General features: G+C 47.0%; 1 protein-coding gene across 1 annotated transcript in view; it reads right to left on the bottom strand.

The window, feature by feature from the left end:
* The window catches only part of LOC141154965 (cytochrome P450 2G1-like), a 102091-nt gene that overhangs the window by 12656 nt on the left and 67260 nt on the right, over positions 1–22175 (bottom strand). The window contains exons 4-7 of the mRNA XM_073641545.1: positions 16491–16651; positions 16040–16216; positions 14274–14415; positions 9804–9991 (exon numbers count right to left, since the gene is read on the bottom strand). Of these exons, the coding sequence (XP_073497646.1) occupies positions 9804–9991; positions 14274–14415; positions 16040–16216; positions 16491–16651 (668 nt within the window). The remainder of the gene's footprint in view (positions 1–9803; positions 9992–14273; positions 14416–16039; positions 16217–16490; positions 16652–22175) is intronic.

The following is a 22175-nucleotide window of genomic DNA, read 5'->3' on the forward strand; positions in this document are numbered from 1 at the left end:
TTTCTTTGCCTGGCCTGCTTTAGGGCAGCATTGGACGAGCCCACCAGACAACCAGAGACTCCTCCAGTGGGCCCTGGCTTCTCCATCAGGGGAGTTGAGAGTACCAAGATGAGGAGCATGATGATGATGATAGAAGTTAGCATCTGCTTTGTTTTCTTGGAATGCAAGCGTAAGTGTGCAGCCTGCCACCCACCCACCCCCAGGCTGCAATACCATACTGCTAGCTTTAAATGAGGCCTTTTAGGCTTGTGGAGGCAGACGCCGGCCACCATGTCCTGGCTGCATCAGCAGCCTAGTATCCATACTCAGTCCCCAGCCGCCCGGCGGCCAGGTGTCCACACTCGGTCCCCAGCCGCCAGGGGGCGGCCGGGAGTCCATACTCGGTCCCGAGCCGCCCCTATTTGTCCCAGTGCGCCTTATACACAAGCACGCATACCAAAACATTACCTGTGCCCTCCCCAGTGCATTTAGTGAGAAGGACAGCCTATTCCACTGTAGTGTGTGCACACCAACCCCCTGTTCATGGCACATGCAAAGATGCCTCCCGCCCTGCACCTGTCATTGCAGACTTGCAACTATCCCTGTTCAAGTCCTTGTCCCAGGGCAGTGTTCAATTGTACCTCCCCCATTCCTTGCAATGCAAGCGCAAGTATGCAGTCTGCCACCCACCCACCCCCAGGCTGCAATACCATACTGCTTGCTTGCTTGCACTTGAAATTAAGCCTTTTAGGCATGTGGAGGCGGAATCTGGCCACCATGTCATGGCTAAATCGGCGGCCTGGTATCCATACTCAGTCCCCAGCCGCCCGGCGACCGGTTGTCCTCGCTTGGTCCCCAGCCGCCAGGGGGCGGCCGGGTGTCCATACTCGGTCCCCAGCCGCCCCTATTTGTCCAGGTGCGCCTTACACATAAGCGCGCATACCCAAAAATTACCTGTGCCCTCCCCAGTGCATTTAGTGGGAAGGAGAGCCTAACCACAAACACGTGGACAAGTGAATGTGGCCAGGAATGGTCCATCTCACTGACGCCTTCACACTGGGTTAATATTGTGGAAGCCGGGAGACAGTTGGACACTGGGATGCAACATGTCCTCCAGACATAGAGGACTGCGGGTCCTGGGTCAATCAGGCTTCAACACAAAGTTCAGAAGGTAGACAGCAGCAGTGGTCGGGCTCCTACACAATGAGTAAATTTTTCATGATCATGAGGCCATCCATCACCTTAGCTTTCTGTTCCTTGGAATGCAAGCGCATGTATTTAGTAGCAGCTAGGCCTGAGGTGTTCAACGTTTTGGCGCATATCCTACCTCCTCCGAGGATTGCTGGATGTTTTTCTGCTAATATCCCAGTTCTATGACTCCAGTTAAAACAAAGCTTCAGGTGATGAATGATGGATGAGGTGGTGGCAAAGGAGAAAGAGCAGGAGGAACAGGGACCATTCACATCAATATCAGGCCAATCAACCACACATGTCTTGTAGGATATGTTTCTGTACCAAAAGGAGCTGTTTGGCTACACAGTTATAGGGCATACCAAAAATTTTGAGGCACTCCAATGTCCCTTGGAAGTGACATGGAGGTCAGAGGGCCTTAATTAAACCGTTTTTTCCATTTATAGCAACTGGGTCTCCTGTACACTGTTGGCCTAAGCAGTGAATGGAAGGCTTTCCAAAAATTATGAGGAACTGCAATGCCCCTTGAAACAGACTTGGATTACAGCGTACTAAAACTCTTCTAACCATTATTGGGGAGTGGGTCTCCCTTAGTGTTCGCCTATGCATTGAAAAGCAAAAGCTGACTAAAATTAGGAGGAAATGCAATGCCTGTTGGAAGAGTCGTGGTGGTTAGAGGTAATTAAAAACAGCATTTCAATGCCCCTTGGAAGAGCTGTGGAGTTCAGAGTGGTTTAACAAGACGGTTTTAATGCCCCTTGGAAGAGACGTGGAGGTCCCAGTGGAATAAAAAGACAATATCAATGCCCCTTGGAAGAGTGGTGGAGGTCCCAGTGGAATGAAAAGCCAATATCAATGCCCCTTGGAAGAGTGGTGGAGGTGCCAGTGGAATAAAAAGACAATATCAATGACCCTTGGAAGAGACGTGGAGGTCACAGTAGCTTAGCAAGACAATTTTCATGCCCCTTGGAAGAGACGTGGAGTTCAGAGTGGTTTAACAAAATGGTTTTAATGCTCCTCGGAAGAGACGTGGAGGTCACAGTAGCTTAACAAGATGGTTTTAATGCCCCTTGGAAGAGATGTGGAGGTCACAGTGGAATAAACAGACAATATCAATGCCCCTTGGAAGAGACGTCGAGGTCCCAGTGGAATAAAAAGAAAATATCAATGACCCTTGGAAGAGACGTCGAGGTCACAGTAGCTTAACAAGATGATTTTAATGCCCCTTACAAGAGCCATGCAGTACAGCATATTAAAAACATTATTCTCATTATTGAGTGGGTCTCCCATAGTCTTAGCCTATGCCTTCGAAGCAAAAGCTACCAAAAATTAGGACGGAGGAACTTGCAATGCCCCTTACAAGAGCCATGCAGTACAGCATATTAAAAACATTATTCCCATTATTGGGAAGTGGGACTCCCATAGTCTTTGCCTATGCCTTCCAAGCAAAAGCTGCCAAAAAATTAGGACAGAGGAACTTGCAATGCCCCTTACAAGAGCCATGCAGTACAGCATATTAAAAACATTATTCCCATTATTGGGGAGTGGGTCTCCCATAGTGTTTGCCTATGCCTTCGAAGCAAAAGCAGCCAAAAATTAGGACAGAGGAACTTGCAATGCCCCTTACAAGAGCCATGCAGTACAGCATACTAAAAACATTATTCCCATTATTGGGGAGAGGGTCTCCCATAGTCTATGCCTTCCAAGCAAAAGCTGCCAAAAAGTAGGACGGAGGAACTTGCAATGCTGGCAACATGGACCATGGTCACCCTGGTGGTTTAGTGGTGATGGAGGCTGAGGATAAGCAGAAGAGCAAAAAACAGCCTAAATGAGGAAGCGTAAACCCATGTGTGGGTGTGAAGCGGTGCATGGGAATACACCTCCCGAAATAACACAGTAGATTTGACATTATGTTACTCTGCTGTCATTTGGTGGTGATGAGAATCTGGCCCAATCCAACCCTTGCTCATTTTGATAAGGGTCAGCTTGTCAGCATTGTCAGTTGACAGGCGAGTGTGCTTATCAGTTATAATTCCCCCAGCGGCACTAAAAACACGCTCCGATAACACGCTAGTGGCAGGGCAGGCCAAGACCTCCAAGGCGCACAGAGCGAGTTCATTCCAAGTGTCCAGCTTGGATACCCAATAATTAAAAGGCACAGAGGAATCACGGAGGACGCTGGTACGGTCGGCAAGGTACTCCCTCACCTTCTTTTGAAACTTTCCACTCCTTGTGAGAGTACCCCGCGCCTCATGGCCCGTAAGCTGGGCGAGTCTCAGAAAACTGTCCCAGGACGTTGACAGTGTTCCCCTGCCTCTGCTGGATTGGAGTTGCGTCTCTCTCGCCTGTATGCCTTGGTTGGGCAACGAACTGTGACCTCTGCCGCTAGCGTGTTCAGATGGGAATTTTTTTAACAGTTCTGCAGCAAGGACCTTCTGGTACTGCCCCATTTTTGTAGACCTCTCCACCCCAGGAATAAGAGAGTGAAAATTCTCCTTGTAGCGGGGGTCTAAAAGTGTCACCAACCAGTAATGACTGTCACCCAACATTTTGACAACGCGAGGGTCACGGTTAAAGAGGCGTAACATAAAGTCAGCCATGCGTGCCAGACTGGTAACGGGCAAGACTTCCGTGTCCTCTCAAAGATGACGACTGACCATGCTCTCCTCCTCCTCCTCCTCCTCCCCTCTGTCCTCAGGCCACCCACACTGAACCGACGGTATGACAGTTGTACAGGTACTACCGTCTACAGCGCATGATACCAGCTCCTGTTCTTCCTCCTCCTCCTCTCCCTCATTGTCCCCCAATGCATGTTTGGATGAGATGAGGCTGGGCTGTGTGTAATTGCCTTCTACGGCTTCTTGATCCATCTCATCATACTCTGGCTGCAATGCCTCCTCTTTAATTCTCTGCAGAGAGCGTTGCAAAAGACAGACAAGTGGGATGCTGACACTAATGATGGCGTCATCGCCGCTCACCATCTTGGTGGACTCCTCAAAGTTTGTCAGGATGGTACATATGTCAGACATCCATGTCCACTCCTGAGGTCTTATGTGTGGAGTCTGACCTGAATATCGATGGCCTTGTTGCAGCTGGTACTCCACAACTGCTCTCTTCTGCTCACAAATCCTTTGCAACATGTGGAGGGTAGAGTTCCAACGTGTGGGGACATCACACACCAGTCGGTGTGCCGGAAGCTGCAAACACTGCTGCAACATAGCAAGGGCGGCGGAAGCTGTAGCCGACTTGCGAAAATGAGCTGACAGGCGGCGTACTTTGATGAGCAGATCTGGCAACTTGGGGTACGATTTAAGAAACCGCTGAACCACGAGGTTAAGCACATGAGCCATGCATGGTACGTGTGTGATCTCGCCTCGCCTCAGAGCCGCCATCAGGTTACGGACATTGTCACCACATGACCATGCCTGGATGTAGGTTCCGCTTCCTTAGCCAAAGATCTGCCTTCTCTTTCACAGCTGTCCACAACTCACAAGCAGTGTGAGGTTTATCACCTAAGCTTATGAGTTTCAGCACAGCCTGTTGCCGCTTGGCTGAGGCAGTTCTGCAGTGCTTCCAGCTTGTAACTGGTGTGGCGATATCTGAGATGGATGCTTAACATGAGGAGGAGGATGATGCGCAGGAGCTGTACACTGTGGGGGCAACTCTGACTGACATACGGCCCGCAATCCTCGGTGTGGGGAGGATGTGTTCCGTCCAAAGGTCCGACTGGGTCCGGCTTCCACTATGTTTACCCAGTGTGCAGTCCCTGATCACAAGCACTTGTCCACGTGTCCGTTGTCAGGTGGACTCTCCCAGTAACGGCAGATGTTTTGGGACACGTGCTTGTGTAGTGCGGGGATGGCACACCGGGCAAAATAGTGTCGGCTGGGGACCGAGTACCGAGAGACGGCCACAGCCATAAGGTTGTGGAAGGATTCGGTCTCCACCTGCCTAAAAGGCAGCATTTCCAATCCAAACAGTCTTGAAATGTGCGAATTTAGGACTGTGGCCTGTGGGGCGTTGGCTGCGAATTTGCGCTTTCGTTCAAAGCTCTGGGATATGGACAATTGAACTCTGCGGTGGGACGTTGACGTGGACATTGAGGCTGTTTCTTGAGAAACTGCCATAACAAGTGAAGACTGAGAGAAGGGGGCATCTTTGCATGCTGTATGGACAGGGGATTGCCTTGCACGCACAACAGGGGGTTCTTTTACACAAACAGCGGAAGAAGCAGTGGTGACACACGCTGACACTGGCCGTGGACCCTGGGGTTTGCCCCACAAAGTCGGGTGCTTTGCTGTCATGTGCCTGATCATGCTGGTGGTGGGTTATCAGCAGAGTCTTTAAAAAAATTCCAGACTCTGGAAGACCTACCGGTTGTACTGGCAACGTCCCTCGTGTTGGTGTTACGGGGAACGGTTGCCAGCCTTCTGTCTGCGGCGACCACAGTGCTTCTTCCTGCTTGTTGGTGTACTCTGCCTCCCTACCTCTGTGTGCTGCTGGCCTCGCTCTGCATGTCCTACTCCCACGTTGGGTCAATTACTAGATCATCCACCACCTCCTCCTCTTCCAGTTCCGCACCATGGTCCTCCTCCTCACTTCGTGGCAATTGTGTCTCGTCATCATCCACCTCTTGTGACAAATTGCCAGCGTCGACTTCCTGTGGCCGTGGCTGTTCAAATATTTGGCCATCGCTACATGGGATCTCCTCTTCCACCACTTCAAGCGGAGCAGGCGAGGGGCACAAATATTGAAATGGACCAGTGAACAGCTCTTCAGAGTGTCCAACTGTGGGATCAGTTGCTGTCTGACAACACTCAGCATGGTGGGAGGAAGGAGCATCAGGGTGAGGAGGAGTATGCGGTCGAGACTCACGGCTACTAAGACTTGACCGTGTGGAAGACAGACAGGAGGTGGTGGTGCCCACGTGACTGGAAGTATTATCTGCTATCCAATTAATAACCTGTTCACACTGATCAGTTCGCAATAGTGGTGTTGTTGTGTGCTTCCCTAGTAATTCGGTCAAGAACTGGGAGCGAGAAGATGTGGCTGTTGGTTGGGCACATTTTCACCTTGGCCACAGCCCCGTCCTCTGCACGCACGATCACCAGAACATCCAGTTCCACGTCCCTTTCCACGCACCTTGCCCATTGTAAATGAAATAAAATAACTTACACTTGCACTATCAATGGCAAAAGGGTAATAAAAAGGAGATTAGAACCATGGAAGAGGAAAACCACAGTTCTAGTTCTCTGGCCTACACCAGAATCTTTTAAACAGATATATTTGTGTCTGAACAGTCAGCGAGACACTCAAACTGTTTTTTTTTATGTAAAAAAGGCAAAAAGGTGGATAACACACAGATTTGGACCGTGGAAGAGGAAAACCACAGTTCTAATTTCCTGGCATATACCAGACTTTTTTATATATATATATATTTGTGTCTGAACAGTCAACGAGACACTTAAATTGTTTTTTTTTTTATGGAAAAAAGGCAAAAAAGTGGATAATACAGAGATTTGAACCGTGGAACTGCAAAACCACAGTTCTAGTTATCTGGCCGAAACCAGATTCTTTTAAACAGATATATTTGTGTCTGAACGCTCACAGACACACTGAATTTTTTTTGGGGGGGGAGGGGGGAAATACCAAAATACCAAAAGGTTAATAAGATGGGTATTTGTACAGTCTGACTGAGGAAAAAAAAGAGAAAAGAGGATTTAGATGAAAAAAAAGGATTTTTCCTGGCCCCTGAGACCTGGGGCTAAGTCTAGCAATTTGAGCAGCAGCAGCACACAGGACTGTAATGCAGTGTTTGTTGGTAAAACCACTGTGTCTCCTATACAGCCTGCCTTCCTGATATCTGGGATGGATATTAGTCCTCAGAAGGACTGTTTGTTTGATTTTGCAGGCTTTAGAGACCCTACACTACCTATTTTGTAGTATAAATCACTCCCTATATCAGCAGCACTCTCCCTACACTGTCTGATCCGGAGCGACTGTGTCCAAGATGGCGGCGCCCGGTTTTAAATACTCGAGGTGACGCTGTGCGGCCAGCCAATCACTGTAATGCCCACAACTAACATGGCTGCGGCACTACAGTGACTGGCTGGCAATCCCTGCATGTTCATTGGCTCTGTAAAGAGCGCCAAACATGCAGGGCGGAGACCCGAGCTCCCGCCCGAGTAACCCGAAAATGCTTGGTGCTCGCCGAACATCCCCAGTAGTGAGATGCTCGGGCGAGTGCCGAGCAGTGTCGAGTATGCTCGCTCAACACTAATTATACACCTAATGATAATTCTCAAACTTATTTATTTATTTTTTAATCTCTAATTTGTTCACTGCAATACTGCTCTTGTTACTATCTGCTTTGTAACAAATTAAGTTCTCCCTTTTTCCCTATCCTCCACCCTCCCTTTTCCTTGTCCTGTGGAAAAGTAAATACATTTCTCACTTTCCCTCCGTCCCCCTCCCTTTCCTTCCCCTCTTTATCATTCCCTTCCCTTTGTTAAATATAAATGTAATAAAAATTATTGGAAAAGAAATAAGTATCCCCAGAGACTTCCACGGTAGAGCGTCTTAGGTTCTGGGTGTGGTGCACGGAGTATGCACTGGTCTGGCTTCCAGGTCAAATAGCTCTCATTGGTCCAAAATGGAATTTTTTGCAGCACCAAAGGAAAGCAGTTAAAATGTAGCCTTTAATCATATTGGATAGAAAAAATGACAGAATATTCACATAATAAAAAAAAACATAATGCTTATGCGTTTCGAGTAGAAATTCATTAAGGCCCACCCTATAGTACTTTTTTGTGGTAGGGTTTGTCTAAATTCCAACCCCCTTTTGTCTGGATTGCCTAACATTTTGCCCATTTTGCCTACATTCTATCTGAAATACCCTGCTGTACTATCGTAATGTAGCGGATAATCGCCACCCAGGACTGATTTAATGCCCTTTGCTGTTTTTATTGCTTGTACTTTAGATATAATTAGAAATAAATATCATTATGGCTTACTAAATACAGCCATGGTGCCATGACAGGATGTGAGTGTTCTCTGATTTCTCAACTCGGTCAATACGGTTGCTGATAGCATGTATCAAAGGTTAATTTATGTCTGCTGCATCCACATAAAAAAAATCATAAAATTTGTGTCTACACCGTGTCTGCAATACATGTACTACAGTGCTGGCCAAAAGTATTGGCACCCCTGCAATTCTGTCAGATAATACTCAGTTTCTTCCTGAAAATGATTGCAATCACAAATTCTTTGGTATTATTCTCTCCACAGGTGTTCTATGGGATTCAGGTCTGGACACATTGCTGGCCACCTTAGAAGTCTCCAGTGCATTCTCTCAAACCATTTTATAGTGCTTTTGGAAGTGTGTTTTGGGTTATTGTCCTGCTGGAAGACCCATGACCTCTGAGGGAGACCCAGCTTTCTCACACTGGGCCCTACATTATGCTGCAAAATTTGTTGGTAGTCTTCAGACTTCATAATGCCATGCACACGGTCAAGCAGTCCAGTGCCAGAAGCAGCAAAGCAAGCCCAAAACATCCGGGAACCTCCGCCATGTTTGACTGTAGGGACCGTGTTCTTTTCTTTGAATGCCTCTTTTTTTTTCCTGTACACTCTATGTTGATGCTTTTTCCCAAAAAGCTCTACTTTTGTCTCATCTGACCAGAGAACATTCTTCCAAAACATTTTAGGTTTTCTCAGGTAAGTTTTGGCAAACTCCAGCCTGGCTTTTTTATGTCTCGGGGTAAGAAGTGGGGTCTTCCTGGGTATCCTACCATACAGTCCCTTTTCATTCAGACGTCGACGGATAGTACGGGTTGACACTGTTGTACCCTCGGACTGCAGGGCAGCTTGAACTTGTTTGGATGTTAGTCGAGGTTCTTTATCCACCATCCGCACAATCTTGCGTTGAAATCTTTCGTCAATTTTTCTTTTCCGTCCACATCTAGGGAGGTTAGCCACAGTGCCATGAGCTTTAAACTTCTTGATGACACTGCGCACGGAAGACAAAGGAACATTCAGGTCTTTGGAGATGGACTTGCAGCCTTGAGATTGCTCATGCTTCCTCACAATTTGGTTTCTCAAGTCCTCAGACAGTTCTTTGGTCTTCTTTCTTTTCTCCATGCTCAATGTGGTACACACAAGGACACAGGACAGAGGTTGAGTCAACTTTAATCCATGTTAACTGGCTGCAAGTGTGATTTAGTTATTGCCAACACCTGTTAGGTGCCACAGGTAAGTTACAGGTGCTGTTAATTACACGAATTAGAGAAGCATCACATGATTTTTCAAAGGGTGCCAATACTTTTGTCCACCTCCTTTTTTAGGTTTTGTGTGGAATTATATCCAATTTGGCTTTAGGACAATTCTTTTTGTGTTTTTTTCATTGAAGACAAATTAAATGAAGAGAATAATACCAAAGAATTTGTGATTGCAATCATTTTCAGGAAGAAACTGAGTATTATCTGACAGAATTGCAGGGGTGCCAATACTTTTGGCCAGCACTGTATGTATTTTATTATTCCTCCAGTACTCTTAGTCCCCATGGCGGTCCCCCTATTTTGACCAATATAACAGATAATTCAAAAATAATTGATTGATACATAAGAAGTCCATACCTTGGGGATCTGATATCCTCGAAACTGGATATCTCTGGTCACCAAATGGGGTAGATTCAGAGGGATAACATCACTGAACCGATGGATCTCCTGCATAACAGCCTGAGTATAATGCATCTCAAGTCTATCTTCGAAATTTGGAGACCGGTTTTGTCCAATCACTTGATCAATCTCCTTGTGGATTTTAGCTGAAATTATAGATTTATCTTGAAGTATTCAGTTACAAATGTAGCAAGTGTCAAAATAACTACAGTTACCATACTGAACCTATGCTTTTACATAATGCGCGATTTGTATACTTAGTATTAGAATTAGTGATGAGCGAGCATGTTCTATTAACCCTTTTGGCGAGCATGCTCGGGTGCTCGCCGAGTATCTTCAGCATGCTCAGGTGTTTAGTTTGAGTCACTCCGTGTGCATGATTTGCGACTGTTTGACAGCTTTATTTCATGTGAGGAATGCCTAATAAACAGGCATTCCTCACACGTATTAAAGCTGTCAAACTGTCGCAAATCATGAGCACGGAGTGACTCAAACATAACACCAGAGCACGCTGAAGATACTCGGAAAACACCCGAGCATGCTCGTAAATCTCCAGTAACAAGCATGCTCGCTCATCACTAATTAGAAATCTATAGGAAAGTAGCATAGACCATAAAAAGTTGAGTAAATATTTGCTATGTGGGTATCTTCTTGACTTTAACTATTTGCAACTTGAAGCTTTAGGGTCCTAAAATAAAATGTGTAAAAGGCCCATCACTTACCTTTGTAATACTAGTATCATCTTATATTAAAAACGAGCCTCTCGGCTACTAATGTGCCAAGGCCCAGATGTAATTGCTATCTCTGCATCCCCCAATAGCTTCATTCTTGCTTGAATGAAAGGGGTTGTTCAGGTCTATTCTTTGGAAGGTTGTCAATATAAGATTGGTGAGGGGCCAGCACCTCCATTAATCAGCTTTGTGCAAATGCCACCAAAGTACATAACGAATGAAACTGCAAAGTGGCAGCTGAATAGGAGCTAATCGGAAGTCCTCGGCAGTGGCAGCTGCACATTGAGTGGAGGTGTGCTGTACCACCACTGTTGATGATAACAGCTGGTCTCTGGGTTTACGAGGTGTTTGAGTCTGTTAATCTGATATTGATTCAGTTGTATAAACACATAGGTGGGCTGTGCTGCTGAAGTGAATCAATTCTTCAGAGATGATGATGATGAAAAAAGCTTTTTATTAACAACGCATTTCAACGCCATACCGGCGTCTTTTTCAAGTAAAAAAACCAATCTGATATTGAGGACTTATCAATATTATGTCATGGGACAACCTCTAAAGAGAATTTACAATATTAGAATAAACATGGCTGATTTCTTTCAAAAACAGTGGCAGTTTATTTGTGGTATTGCAGAACAACCCCATCTACTATATAATTGTCTTATCCCGTCTGTCTGTCTGTCCTGGAAATCCCGCGTCGCTCATTGGTCCGGCAGTGGCCAATCAGCGCCGCGGGATTTCTGAAAAAAGATGGCGGCCGTTAGCGGCTTATCTGGCGGACGGAGGTCAGCGGCGATGCAGCCGGGAGATGAGCGGCGATAGCAGCACAACTACCCCGACCGGCGCCGCTGACCTCCATGCGGCTAACGTCGGAAGATCAGCGGCTTGGCCCGCTGATCTCCTGACAGCAAGTGTGAATGGAGGACCGGGGAGCGGCGCCGCCGGTCGGGATGCTTCTGCTGCGAGTAGCCGCTCATCTCCCGGCTTCTCACAGCAGAAGGAGCCGCACAGGCAGCGCCGCTCCCCGGTCATCGCTAATACGGAGCCGCACAAGCAGCGCCGCTCCCGGGCCACACTAATACGACGCTGATTGGTCGCGGTGGCCGGCCGCGACCAATCAGCGAGATGGGCGGCAAATTTAAACGCCGCTCTGCTGATTGGTCACGGGGGCCGGCCGTGACCAATCAGCGAGATGGCCGGCAAATTTAAAAGCCGCTCTGCTGATCAATCACGGCCGGCCACCGCGACCAATCAGCGAGATGGGCGGCAAATTTAAATGCCGCTGTGCTGATCGGTCGCGGGGGCCGACCGCGACCAATGAGCGAGATGGGCGGCAAATTTAAACACCGCTCTGCTGATTGGTCACGGTGGCCGGCCGACCGCGACCAATCAAAGAGATGGGCGGCAAATTTAAACGCCGCTGTGCTGATTGGTCGCGGTGGCCGGCCGCGACCAATCAGCGAGATGGGCGGCAAATTTAAACGCCGCTGTGCTGATTGGTCGCGGTGGCCGGCCGTGACCAATCAGCGAGATGGCCGGCAAATTTAAACGCCGCAGTGCTGATTGGTCGCAGTGGCCGGCCACGACCAATGGTCGAGATGGGCGGCAAATTTAAACTCCGCTCTGCTGATTGGTCGCTGTGGCCGGCCGCGACCAATCAGCGAGATGGGCGGCAAATTTAAATGCCTCTGTGCTGATTGGTCGCGGTAACCGGCCGACCGCGACCAATCAGCGAGATGGGCGGCAAATTTAAACGCCGCTGTGCTGATTGGTCGCGGTGGCCGGCCGTGACCAATCAGCGAGATGGCCGGCAAATTTAAACGCCGCTCTGCTGATCAATCGCGGCCGGCCACCGCGACCAATGAGCGAGATGAGCGGCAAATTTAAACGCCGCTCTGCTGATTGGTCGCGGTGGCCGGCCGACCGCGACCAATCAGCTAGATGGCCGGCAAATTTAAACGCCGCTATGCTGATTAATCGTGGCCGGCCACCGCGACCAATGAGCGAGATGGACGGCAAATTTAAACGCCGCTCTGCTGATTTTTCGCGGTGGCCGGCCGACCGCGACCAATCAACGAGATGGGCGGCAAATTTAAACGCCGCTCTGCTGATTGGTCGCGGTGACCGGCCGTGACCAATCAGCGAGATGGCCGGCAAATTTAAACGCCGCAGTGCTGATTGGTCGCAGTGGCCGGCCACGACCAATGGTCGAGATGGGCGGCAAATTTAAACTCCGCTCTGCTGATTGGTCGCTGTGGCCGGCCGCGACCAATCAGCGAGATGGGCGGCAAATTTAAATGCCTCTGTGCTGATTGGTCGCGGTAACCGGCCGACCGCGACCAATCAGCGAGATGGGCGGCAAATTTAAACTGCTGATTGGTCACGGCCGGCCACCGCGACCAATCAGCGAGATGGCCGGCAAATTTAAACGCCGCTCTGCTGATCAATCGCGGCCGGCCACCGCGACCAATGAGCGAGATGAGCGGCAAATTTAAACGCCGCTCTGCTGATTGGTCGCGGTGGCCGGCCGACCGCGACCAATCAGCTAGATGGCCGGCAAATTTAAACGCCGCTATGCTGATTAATCGTGGCCGGCCACCGCGACCAATGAGCGAGATGGGCGGCAAATTTAAACGCCGCTCTGCTGATTTTTCGCGGTGGCCGGCCGACCGCGACCAATCAACGAGATGGGCGGCAAATTTAAACGCCGCTCTGCTGATTGGTCGCGGTGACCGGCCGCGACCAATCAGCGAGATGGGCGGCAAATTTAAACGCCACTGTACTGATTGGTCGCGGTGGCCGGCCGCGACCAATCAACGAGATGGGCGGCAAATTTAAACGCCGCTCTGCTGATTGGTCGCGGCCGCCGGCCGGCCGAGACCAATTAGCGAGATTGCCGCCAAATTTAAACAACGCTCTGCTGATTGTTCGATTTTATCACCAAATTTAAATAAGCTCTCCGGTCCTCACTAACACAGTTCGCTGATTGGTCGCGGCTGCCACCCGTGACCAATCACCGAAATTGCAGCCAAATTTAAACACAGTTTTGCTGATTAGCCGCGGTTGCCGGCCGCGACCAATCAGCGATTTTGGCGCCAAATTTAAACAACGTCCTGCTGATTGCGCCTGGTCGGCCGCATACATATTCTAGAATACCCGATGCGTTAGAATCGGGCCACCATCTAGTATATTATATAGATGTAGAGACGACCTATGGAAAGATGTGGCACTATATCTGAAAGAAAACAGTCATGTTTTTATAATAATGTGCAACCTTTTTAAGTCCACGTTCACACATTCAGTATTTGTTCAGTATTTGTAAGCCAAAATCATGAGAGGAACAATCAAAGGAAAAGTATAATAGAAACAAATCACCACTTCTGCATTTATCATCCACTTTTGGTTTTGGCTTACAAATACTGATGTAAAACACTGATGTAAAACACTGACCAAATACTGAACATAGCCTTAAGGAGTGTTCTGGAAAAAGAAAAAAATAAATAAATTGTGATAATAAAAACATCTATAAAATCCTTTATTTAAATTCTTTCTTCTCTTGGGGGAGAAATTGCTGAAACATAAAACGGCCACCATCCTGGTATACCGTGAGAAATCTACCCTAGAATGTAAGTTGGATGTGTTGTGTGCTTCACTAGATTCCTACATGGAGTAATATATGCAGTAGTGACTCCTTACACACCTTGTATTTCTGGATACTTCAGTAAGATAAGCAGTCCGTATCGCAGGGTGGTGCTGACCGTCTCTATACCCGCTACAAACAGGTTATGAGTTGACATTAGGAGATTTTTTAAATTAAACTCAGTGTTGGGATTATTCTTTTCCTGGAAAGAAATCAAAGTTCAGTCCCATAGTTCATTAATAACTATTTAGCTACGGTTTAAAGAGTATTACATTATTGGCTTATCCATTTCTCACTGTGGCTGCGGGCTTGTAATGGGATATTCTAGTGTTCTCCTTGTAACAAACTGCAAGGCTTTCTCAGCGATAAGTTTCAGCCAATGTGTCTCGCACAGTATAGTCACAAGCACCAAGTAAAACTCCCCGGAACCAACCTGGTGCCTCTCTTTTGATAAACAAACTGCTTTATAGTCTCCAGCTCCCCAAAATGTCCACTCTGGATTTCAGGCACTGATGCACCCCAAGATGTTCACTTTGGCCTCCTGTCACTGATGATCCCCTGTATACTGTGGACTCTAGCCACGAATGCTGATTTGATGAGCATCAACCCACTGCACAGTGTCTACTCAAGCTCTAAATAACACTCCCCTACCTCCAGCCCTCTACCTCCCCTGCAATAAACATATCACTCCTAGTCTCTAGCTACCAACGTTCCCAAAGATGTCCACTTTGGCATCCAGTTATTTATGCTCCCTGAAGATGTCTACTCTGGCCCCCCAGTCGCTGATGCCTCCTGAACCAGGCACCAATGCTCTCTGTAAATGTCCACTCTGGCCACCAGGCTTCCTGTAGCTGTCCACTCTAGTCATCAGCTACCGATGCTCTCCATAGATGTATACTCTGGCCAGCAGCCACCAATGATTCCTGAAGATGTCCACATTGGCCTCCAGCCACTGATGCTCACTCAATAAACGAGTCTATTATTCCTTCCCACTCACTGATGTGCCTTTCAGAGTTAGTCCAAGGCCTGCTTATTCTAACCACAGAGTAACAACACCAAAGTTGGATACTCCATACACTGCACCCCATCATGCCAAACCACTTTCCCCCCGAAATCTGAGATAAACTAAATATTCTCACTGTTATCTATGATGAAGGTGTATCACATCTCTCCAGTCCTATGAACAAAAGTGCACAATAACCTAATGCTGCGGAATTTCAGAAAAAATATATTTTGAAAATCTGACCATTGATGATGAGTTTCTGATGACTAGTCTGATGACAGAATCTATTGGCTTCTTTTTGCTCTATTCCCCTAGACTGACAGGCTTCTACCTAGGTGAGACATCTCTTTCAATGGTATGGGGATGGGAAAGAAGCCACTGGGACCTGCCTTGGATTAGTTATCTGAGAAGAATCATCCCAAAGCAGCATTCCAAGGTAAAAAAATCACAGCTGCTATAAAGTAGCCGGTGTTTAATTCATGCTGTCCGTCGTTCGGGCAGCATTAATGTCCTGTCAAATTTCTTTCAAGGTGTAACAACAAAAATATTGAATAGTACTATAAGTTTGTTTCGGTATTCAAATATAGGAGAGTTCTATCTTAAAAATAGCTTACAAGCGCCCACAGAGTCTACAGGCTGTATCCAGTATTGCAGCTTAGTCCTGTTGACTTGAATATGTATGAGTTGCAATATCAGATGCAGCCCAAAGACAATCATGCCGCTGTTTTCTCTTTATAGCAAAATCCTCATAGTTACCTTTCCGAACCTATTCATATCAATATTTAGACTTTAGAGTTTCCCTTTTTATTATATGAATAAATACCTCTTTCATTTTGATGAGGAAGCTGTCAATGTAATGCCTTGGTGAGGAGGGATCCAGGGTCTCCATGCTGGCTTTGACCCTCTCATGTATAAAATCTTCCAGTTCTTGTGAGAGGGGGATCAATCTATGGTGAGGTCCAGGAACATACTTCATGATTGTGGGAAGAATGCTCTGTAGCTATAGTGCCAAGGAGAACATGAACATGGTGATTAGTCAGATAGGGAGTACAATAACAGTCGTTTTATCAAAAGTTGGCAGACCATGTAAGTGCTATGGGGCCCTTCAGGAAAATGGGCTCAGTCCCTGTTGGTCCTACAGGTTAAGACCTGAGCAGGACTCCCCTCCCTCGAGGATCACATTGTTTGGGTTACTACACCTTAGACATGATACCAGCATTCTCCTCTACCTTAATTATAGGTCTTATCACCAGCAGATTGTAATCATTCTTTACCTGTCCCCAGGTGGAGCTTAACTGTTGGAAAGTGTCTTCTGCAATTTTGAGGAACTTAATAAATCTCTCATCCTTGTACTCAAAACGATCTCCAAATATGACAGAACAGAGAACATTAGAAAAAGCATCCATGAGATTCTTTTCTGGATCCAAAGGTTGACCTGGAATTGAATTTCACTAATTATTTATCTACATGTCTATATATCCGTCTAGCTATCTAGTAAAAACATGGCAGCATTCCAAAAAAGTAACATGATTTATTCTCCTACATCAAAAAGTGCAACATTTAAGTTCCACATATAACCTTTTTCAAGCAGTGTTCTGGAGTGCCAATTAAAGAAGCACTCCTCCCATCAAAGTAGTTATCTTTTTAATATATTACAATCATCATATTATACATCACTGTGTACTTACAATTGCTCATTTTCCCTTCTACCCAGTTAATTCTTCTCTTTTCCATTAGGTCTATGACATCACGTGATTAAAAACTGACTAGCTGAATCCTTCTAAGGCAATGTGCCCACGTTGCGGACCTGAAGCATATTTTTTACGCTTCTCCCTGGCGGGAAAATCGCATGCGGATATTACATGCGGTTTTCCCGCCAGGTAGAAGCGTTTGTGAGGCGTCTTTGCATGCATTTCCGCATGCGGGTTATCAAGCACTTCTCCAAGCATCACTTGGAAAAGTGCTTGACAACTTGTTCAGAATGGTAAAAAATAAAAAAATAAACTTTATACTCACCTTCCGATGCATTCTCTGCCCCGTCTGGAGGCTTGAGCGGCTCACGCTGTTGTGTGCAGGACCTGCGGTGACGTCATTGAGTCATGTGGTGGGTCACATGACTCAATGACGTGGCAGGTCCTTCAGACAACAGCGCGACGGAGGGAAAACATGAGAAGATAAGTATAAACTTTATTTTATTCTTTTTTTTACAGGTTCTTTGGTACCCAGGTCTGGATGAGAGTCTCCTCTCCTCCAGACTTGGGTACCATCCACACATTGATTCCGCTGCGCTTCCGCAAAATTAATGAACATGCTGCGGATTTTTGACTGCAGCATATACGCTGCGGTAAAAATCCGCAGCATGGGCATTGACATTGCGGAATGCCATTGGGGACCATGGGGTGCGGATCTACATGCGTTTTTCAAGCGTTTACGCTGCGGAAATTCCACAGCATATACGCTTGAAAAACGCTACGTGGGCACACAGCCTAAGCTCTATGTAGAAACAGGAAGTTTCTTTTCCCTGCATGAGTCATGAGTCACTGCAAAAGTCTATGGCAGGACTGAGGAGCAGAGCCGCTGGGTCAGGAGTTGAAGAGGGGAATGATAAATAAAGGGACAAGAGATTTCCTATAATTACATATAGCAGAGAAAACAGAAGAAATAACTGAGTAGAAAAGCAAAATGAGCAATTGTAAGTACACAGTGCTATATAATATGATGATTGCAATATATTAAGAGAATACAAACTTTAATGGGAGGAGGAGGAGTGCTTCTTTAAGTATATGCAACAGTCACATAACTATATAATTGACAATTAATAAATGCAGTTAATTAGATACAGTGATTTAGTCATAAGTTTCATTCATATGGGATGATCCTTCAAGTGTGATGTTCAACAGTGACAGAATTGTACATTATTATAATTTCATTCATATAGAAAGCATAAAATTGTGATTAATTGTATAATATATTGGCCAGTAGTGATAAGCGAGTACTAAAATACTCAGGTGCTCGATGCTCGGGTTGAGCACATTGGAATACTCGGGTGCTCGACCCGAGCAAAGAGTCCAATGTAAGTCTATGGGAAACTCGAGCATTTTTGAGGCGGCTCCCCCTGGTGGTCTGCCGAGGACCTAAAAATTGCCCAAATCGATAGGAATGGTGCTCAAATGACATGGGAACAGCATGGGGAAGACCCCTGGAAGTATTTCTGACTCCCAGGTCACTGCTGTCAACAACGTTGTCAGTGGTATTACACCACTTTTACAGACTCACAATAAAACATACAAAAACGAATCCAAAATGGATTTTCCTGGAAATATGTTAAGAAACATCCTTTCCAGGGTAATGACATGTGTATAAGGCAAAATAAATATAAAAAAACAAAAGTGCTCCTCAACACCTTGGGCTATGTTCACACGTAGCATTTTTGATGCGTTTTTGCACTTTTGTATTGCTTTCAACCAAGACAACTGCATTCACTGGGAAATGTCATTTTAATATTTTACAACCTTATCTGGCCATGTGGTGTATGACACATTATCAGACACATCCTGTTTCATTTATGATGGAGAGACTCTGAAAGTCACAAAGCCTATTTTTATAGGGCCTTACTATTCTTAAAGGGCCAGCAGCCGGCTATGCTTTGTTGTTCCCATTATTAATGAGTGGGTCTCCTATACTGTTATTGCGTATGCAGTGACTGCAAGGGCTGCCAAAAATTTAAAGGCACTCCAATGCCCCTTGCAAGACACGGAGAGCAGGTGATATGGTAGATATGGTGGTGAATGATATGGTGATAGAGGATGAGGAGAAGGAGGAGGACAAGAGCAAATAGACAAAATCAGGAATCATATACCCATGTCTGGGTGTGAAGTCTGAGGTGCATGGGAATAGAATTAGACCTCCCAAAAAAAGTACGCTGTTTCTGAGTTTAGGTTATGCTGCTATCATTCAGTTGTGTTGAGAAGTCTGGCCCAATTCAGTCCTTGTTCATTTTTATAAGAGTCAGCCTGTCAGCATTTTCAGTTGACAGGTGGACGCAATTATCAGTTATAATTCCACCAGCGGCACTAAAAACCCGCTCTGACAAAACGCTAGCGGCAGGGCAGGCCAGTACCTCCAAGGAGTAGAGAGCCAGTTGATTCCACGTGTCCAACTTGGATGCCCAGTAATTATAAGGCACAGAGGAATCACGGAGGACGTTGGTACGGTCAACAAGGTACTCCCTCATCATCTTCCAAACTTTGCACTGCTTGTGACAGGAACCTGCGCCTCAGGGTCTGTAAGATGGGAGGGTTTGAGAAAACAGTCCCAGAACTTTGACAATGTTCCCCTGCCTCTGCTGGTTTGTAGTTTTGTCTCTCTCGCCTGTACTCCTTGGTTGTCCAATGAACTGTGACTTCTGCCGCCAGCGTTTTCAGATGGGAATTTTTTTAATAGTTCCGCAACAATGGCCTTCTGGTACTGCCCCATTTTAGTAGACCTGTCCGCCTCGGGAATAAGAGATAGAAAGTTCTACTTGTAGCGTGGGTCTAGAAGTGTCACTAACCAGTATTGACTGTCACCCAAAATTTGGAGAATGAGAGGGTCGCGGGAAATGCAGCGTAACATAAACTCAGCCATGCGTGCCAGACTGCTAACAGGCAAGACTTCCGTGTCCTCACCAAGAGGACGACTGACCATGCTCTCCTCCTCCTCCTTCCTGTCCTCAGGCCATACAAGCTGAACAGACGGTATGTACAGGTAGTACCGTTTATAGAGCATGAAAATAGCTCCTCCTCCTCCTCCTCTTCCTCATTTTCACCCAATCCACATTGGGGTGAGTTGAGGCTGGGCTGTATTTAATCACTCTGTATGGTTCCTTGCTCCATCTCATTGTGCTCCACCTGCAATGAATCCTCTTTGATTGTGAGCAGAGAGCATTTCAGAAAACAGAGAAGCAGGATGGTGATGCTAATTATGGAGTCAACGTCGCTCACCATCTTAGTGGAGTCCTCAAAGTTTTGGAGGATGGTACATATGTCTGACATCCATGAACACTCCTGAGGTCTTATGTGTGGAGTCTGAACTGAATACCGACGGCCTTGTTGATGCTGGTACTCAACAACTGCCCTCTTCTGCTCACAAATCCTTCCCAACATCTGCAACATAGAGTTCCAACGCGTGGTGACATCACACACCAGTCGGTAAGCCGGAAGCTGCAAACGCTGCTGAAACACAGCAAGGGTGGCGAAAGCTGTAGTTGACTTTCTAAAATGGGCACACAGGTGGCATACTTTGACAAGTAGATCTGGAAGCACCGGGTAGCTTTTGAGAAACCGCTGAACTATGACATTAAGCACATGGGCCAGGCATGGTACGTGTGTGAGCTCGCCTCACCTTAGAGTCACCACCAGGTTCCGGCCATTGGCACACACGACCATGCCTGACTGTAGGTTCAGCGGTGTCAGCCACAGATCCGCCTGCTCTTTCTGAGCTATCCACAACTTTTCAGTGTTGTGTGTTTTTTTACCTAAGCATATTAGCTTCAGCACAGCCTGTTGCCACTTGGCCAAGGTAGTGCTGCAGTGCTTCCAGCTTGCCACTGATGTGGTCATTTCGGAGATGGATGCTGAAGAGGAGGAGGAGGTTCAGGAGCTGTAGAATGTGGGGGCAACCCTGATTGACCCAGGGCCCACAATCCTCGGCGTCGGGACGACGTGTTCCGTCCCAAGGTCCGACTGGGTCTCGGCTTCCATTATGTTAACCCAGTGTGCCGTCAGTGAGATAAACTGTCCCTGCCCACAAGCACTTGTCCACGTGTCCGTGGTTAGGTAGACTTTCCCATTAACTGCATTGTAGAGGACACGACTAATGTTGTGGGACATGTGCTTGTGTAATGCGGGGATGGCACACAGGGAGAAATAGTGGCAGCTAGGGACCGAGTACCGTGGGACGGCTGCCACCATCAGGTTGCGGAAAGCTTCCATCTCCACGAGACTAAAAGGCAACATTTCGAGCGCAAGCAGTCGCGAAATGTGTGAATTTAGTAGTGTGGCCTGTGGGGTGTTAACTGCGTATTTGTGCTTGCATTCCAAGGACTGAGGTAGGGACAACTGAACGCTGTGCAGGGACAAGGACATGGACATGCTTGCTGGTGGTGCTAGTTGAGAAAGTACGACAGGTGCAGAGCAGGAAACATCTTTGCATGCGTCATGGACAGAGGATTGGATTGCACGCACAACCGCAGAAGCAGTGGTGCCACCCGCAGACACTGTTTCTGGACCTTGAGTTTAAGCCCACTTAGTCAAGTGCTTTTCTGCCATGTGCCTGATCATGCTGGTGGTGGTCAGGGCGAAAGTTTTGCTACTTCTGCTGATGCTAGCCTGGCAGGTGGTGCAAATGTCCTTTTTCGGGTTATCGACAGAGTCTTTAAAAAACAACCAGACTCGGGAAGACCTAACAGTTGTACTGGCAACTTCTTTCACGTTGATGTCACAGGGAAAGGTTGGCAGCCTTCTGTCTGCGGCCACCATGCTGCTTCTTCCTGCCTGTTGTGATGCTACACCTCCCTCCCCCTGTGTTCTGTTGTCCTTGCTCTGTATGTCCCCCTGCCAGGTTGGGTCAGATACTATATCATCCACCACCTCATCTTCCACTTCCGCACCTGGTCCTCCTTCTGACTTTCTGGCAATTGTGTTTCATCATCGCCAACCTCTTGTGCCAGTTTCCCACTGTCGCCTTCGTGCGACCGTGTCTGCTCAAATATTTTAGCATCACTACATGCGATCTCCTCTTGCCCCACTTCAAGCAGACCGGGCTAGAAGCCAGAATTTATAAATGGAAAAGTGAACAGCTCTTCAGAGTGTCCAAGAGTGGGATCAGTTGCCTCTGGGTACTCGGCGTAGTGGGAGAAGGAGGATCAGGGTGAGGAATATACGGTCCAGATTCACGGCTACTGAGACTTGACCGTGTGG

The sequence above is a fragment of the Phyllobates terribilis genome, unplaced genomic scaffold (genome assembly GCF_046119375.1).
Source record: "Phyllobates terribilis strain yellow unplaced genomic scaffold, ASM4611937v1 Scaffold_7__3_contigs__length_470593459, whole genome shotgun sequence".
NCBI classification, from domain to species: domain Eukaryota; kingdom Metazoa; phylum Chordata; class Amphibia; order Anura; family Dendrobatidae; genus Phyllobates; species Phyllobates terribilis.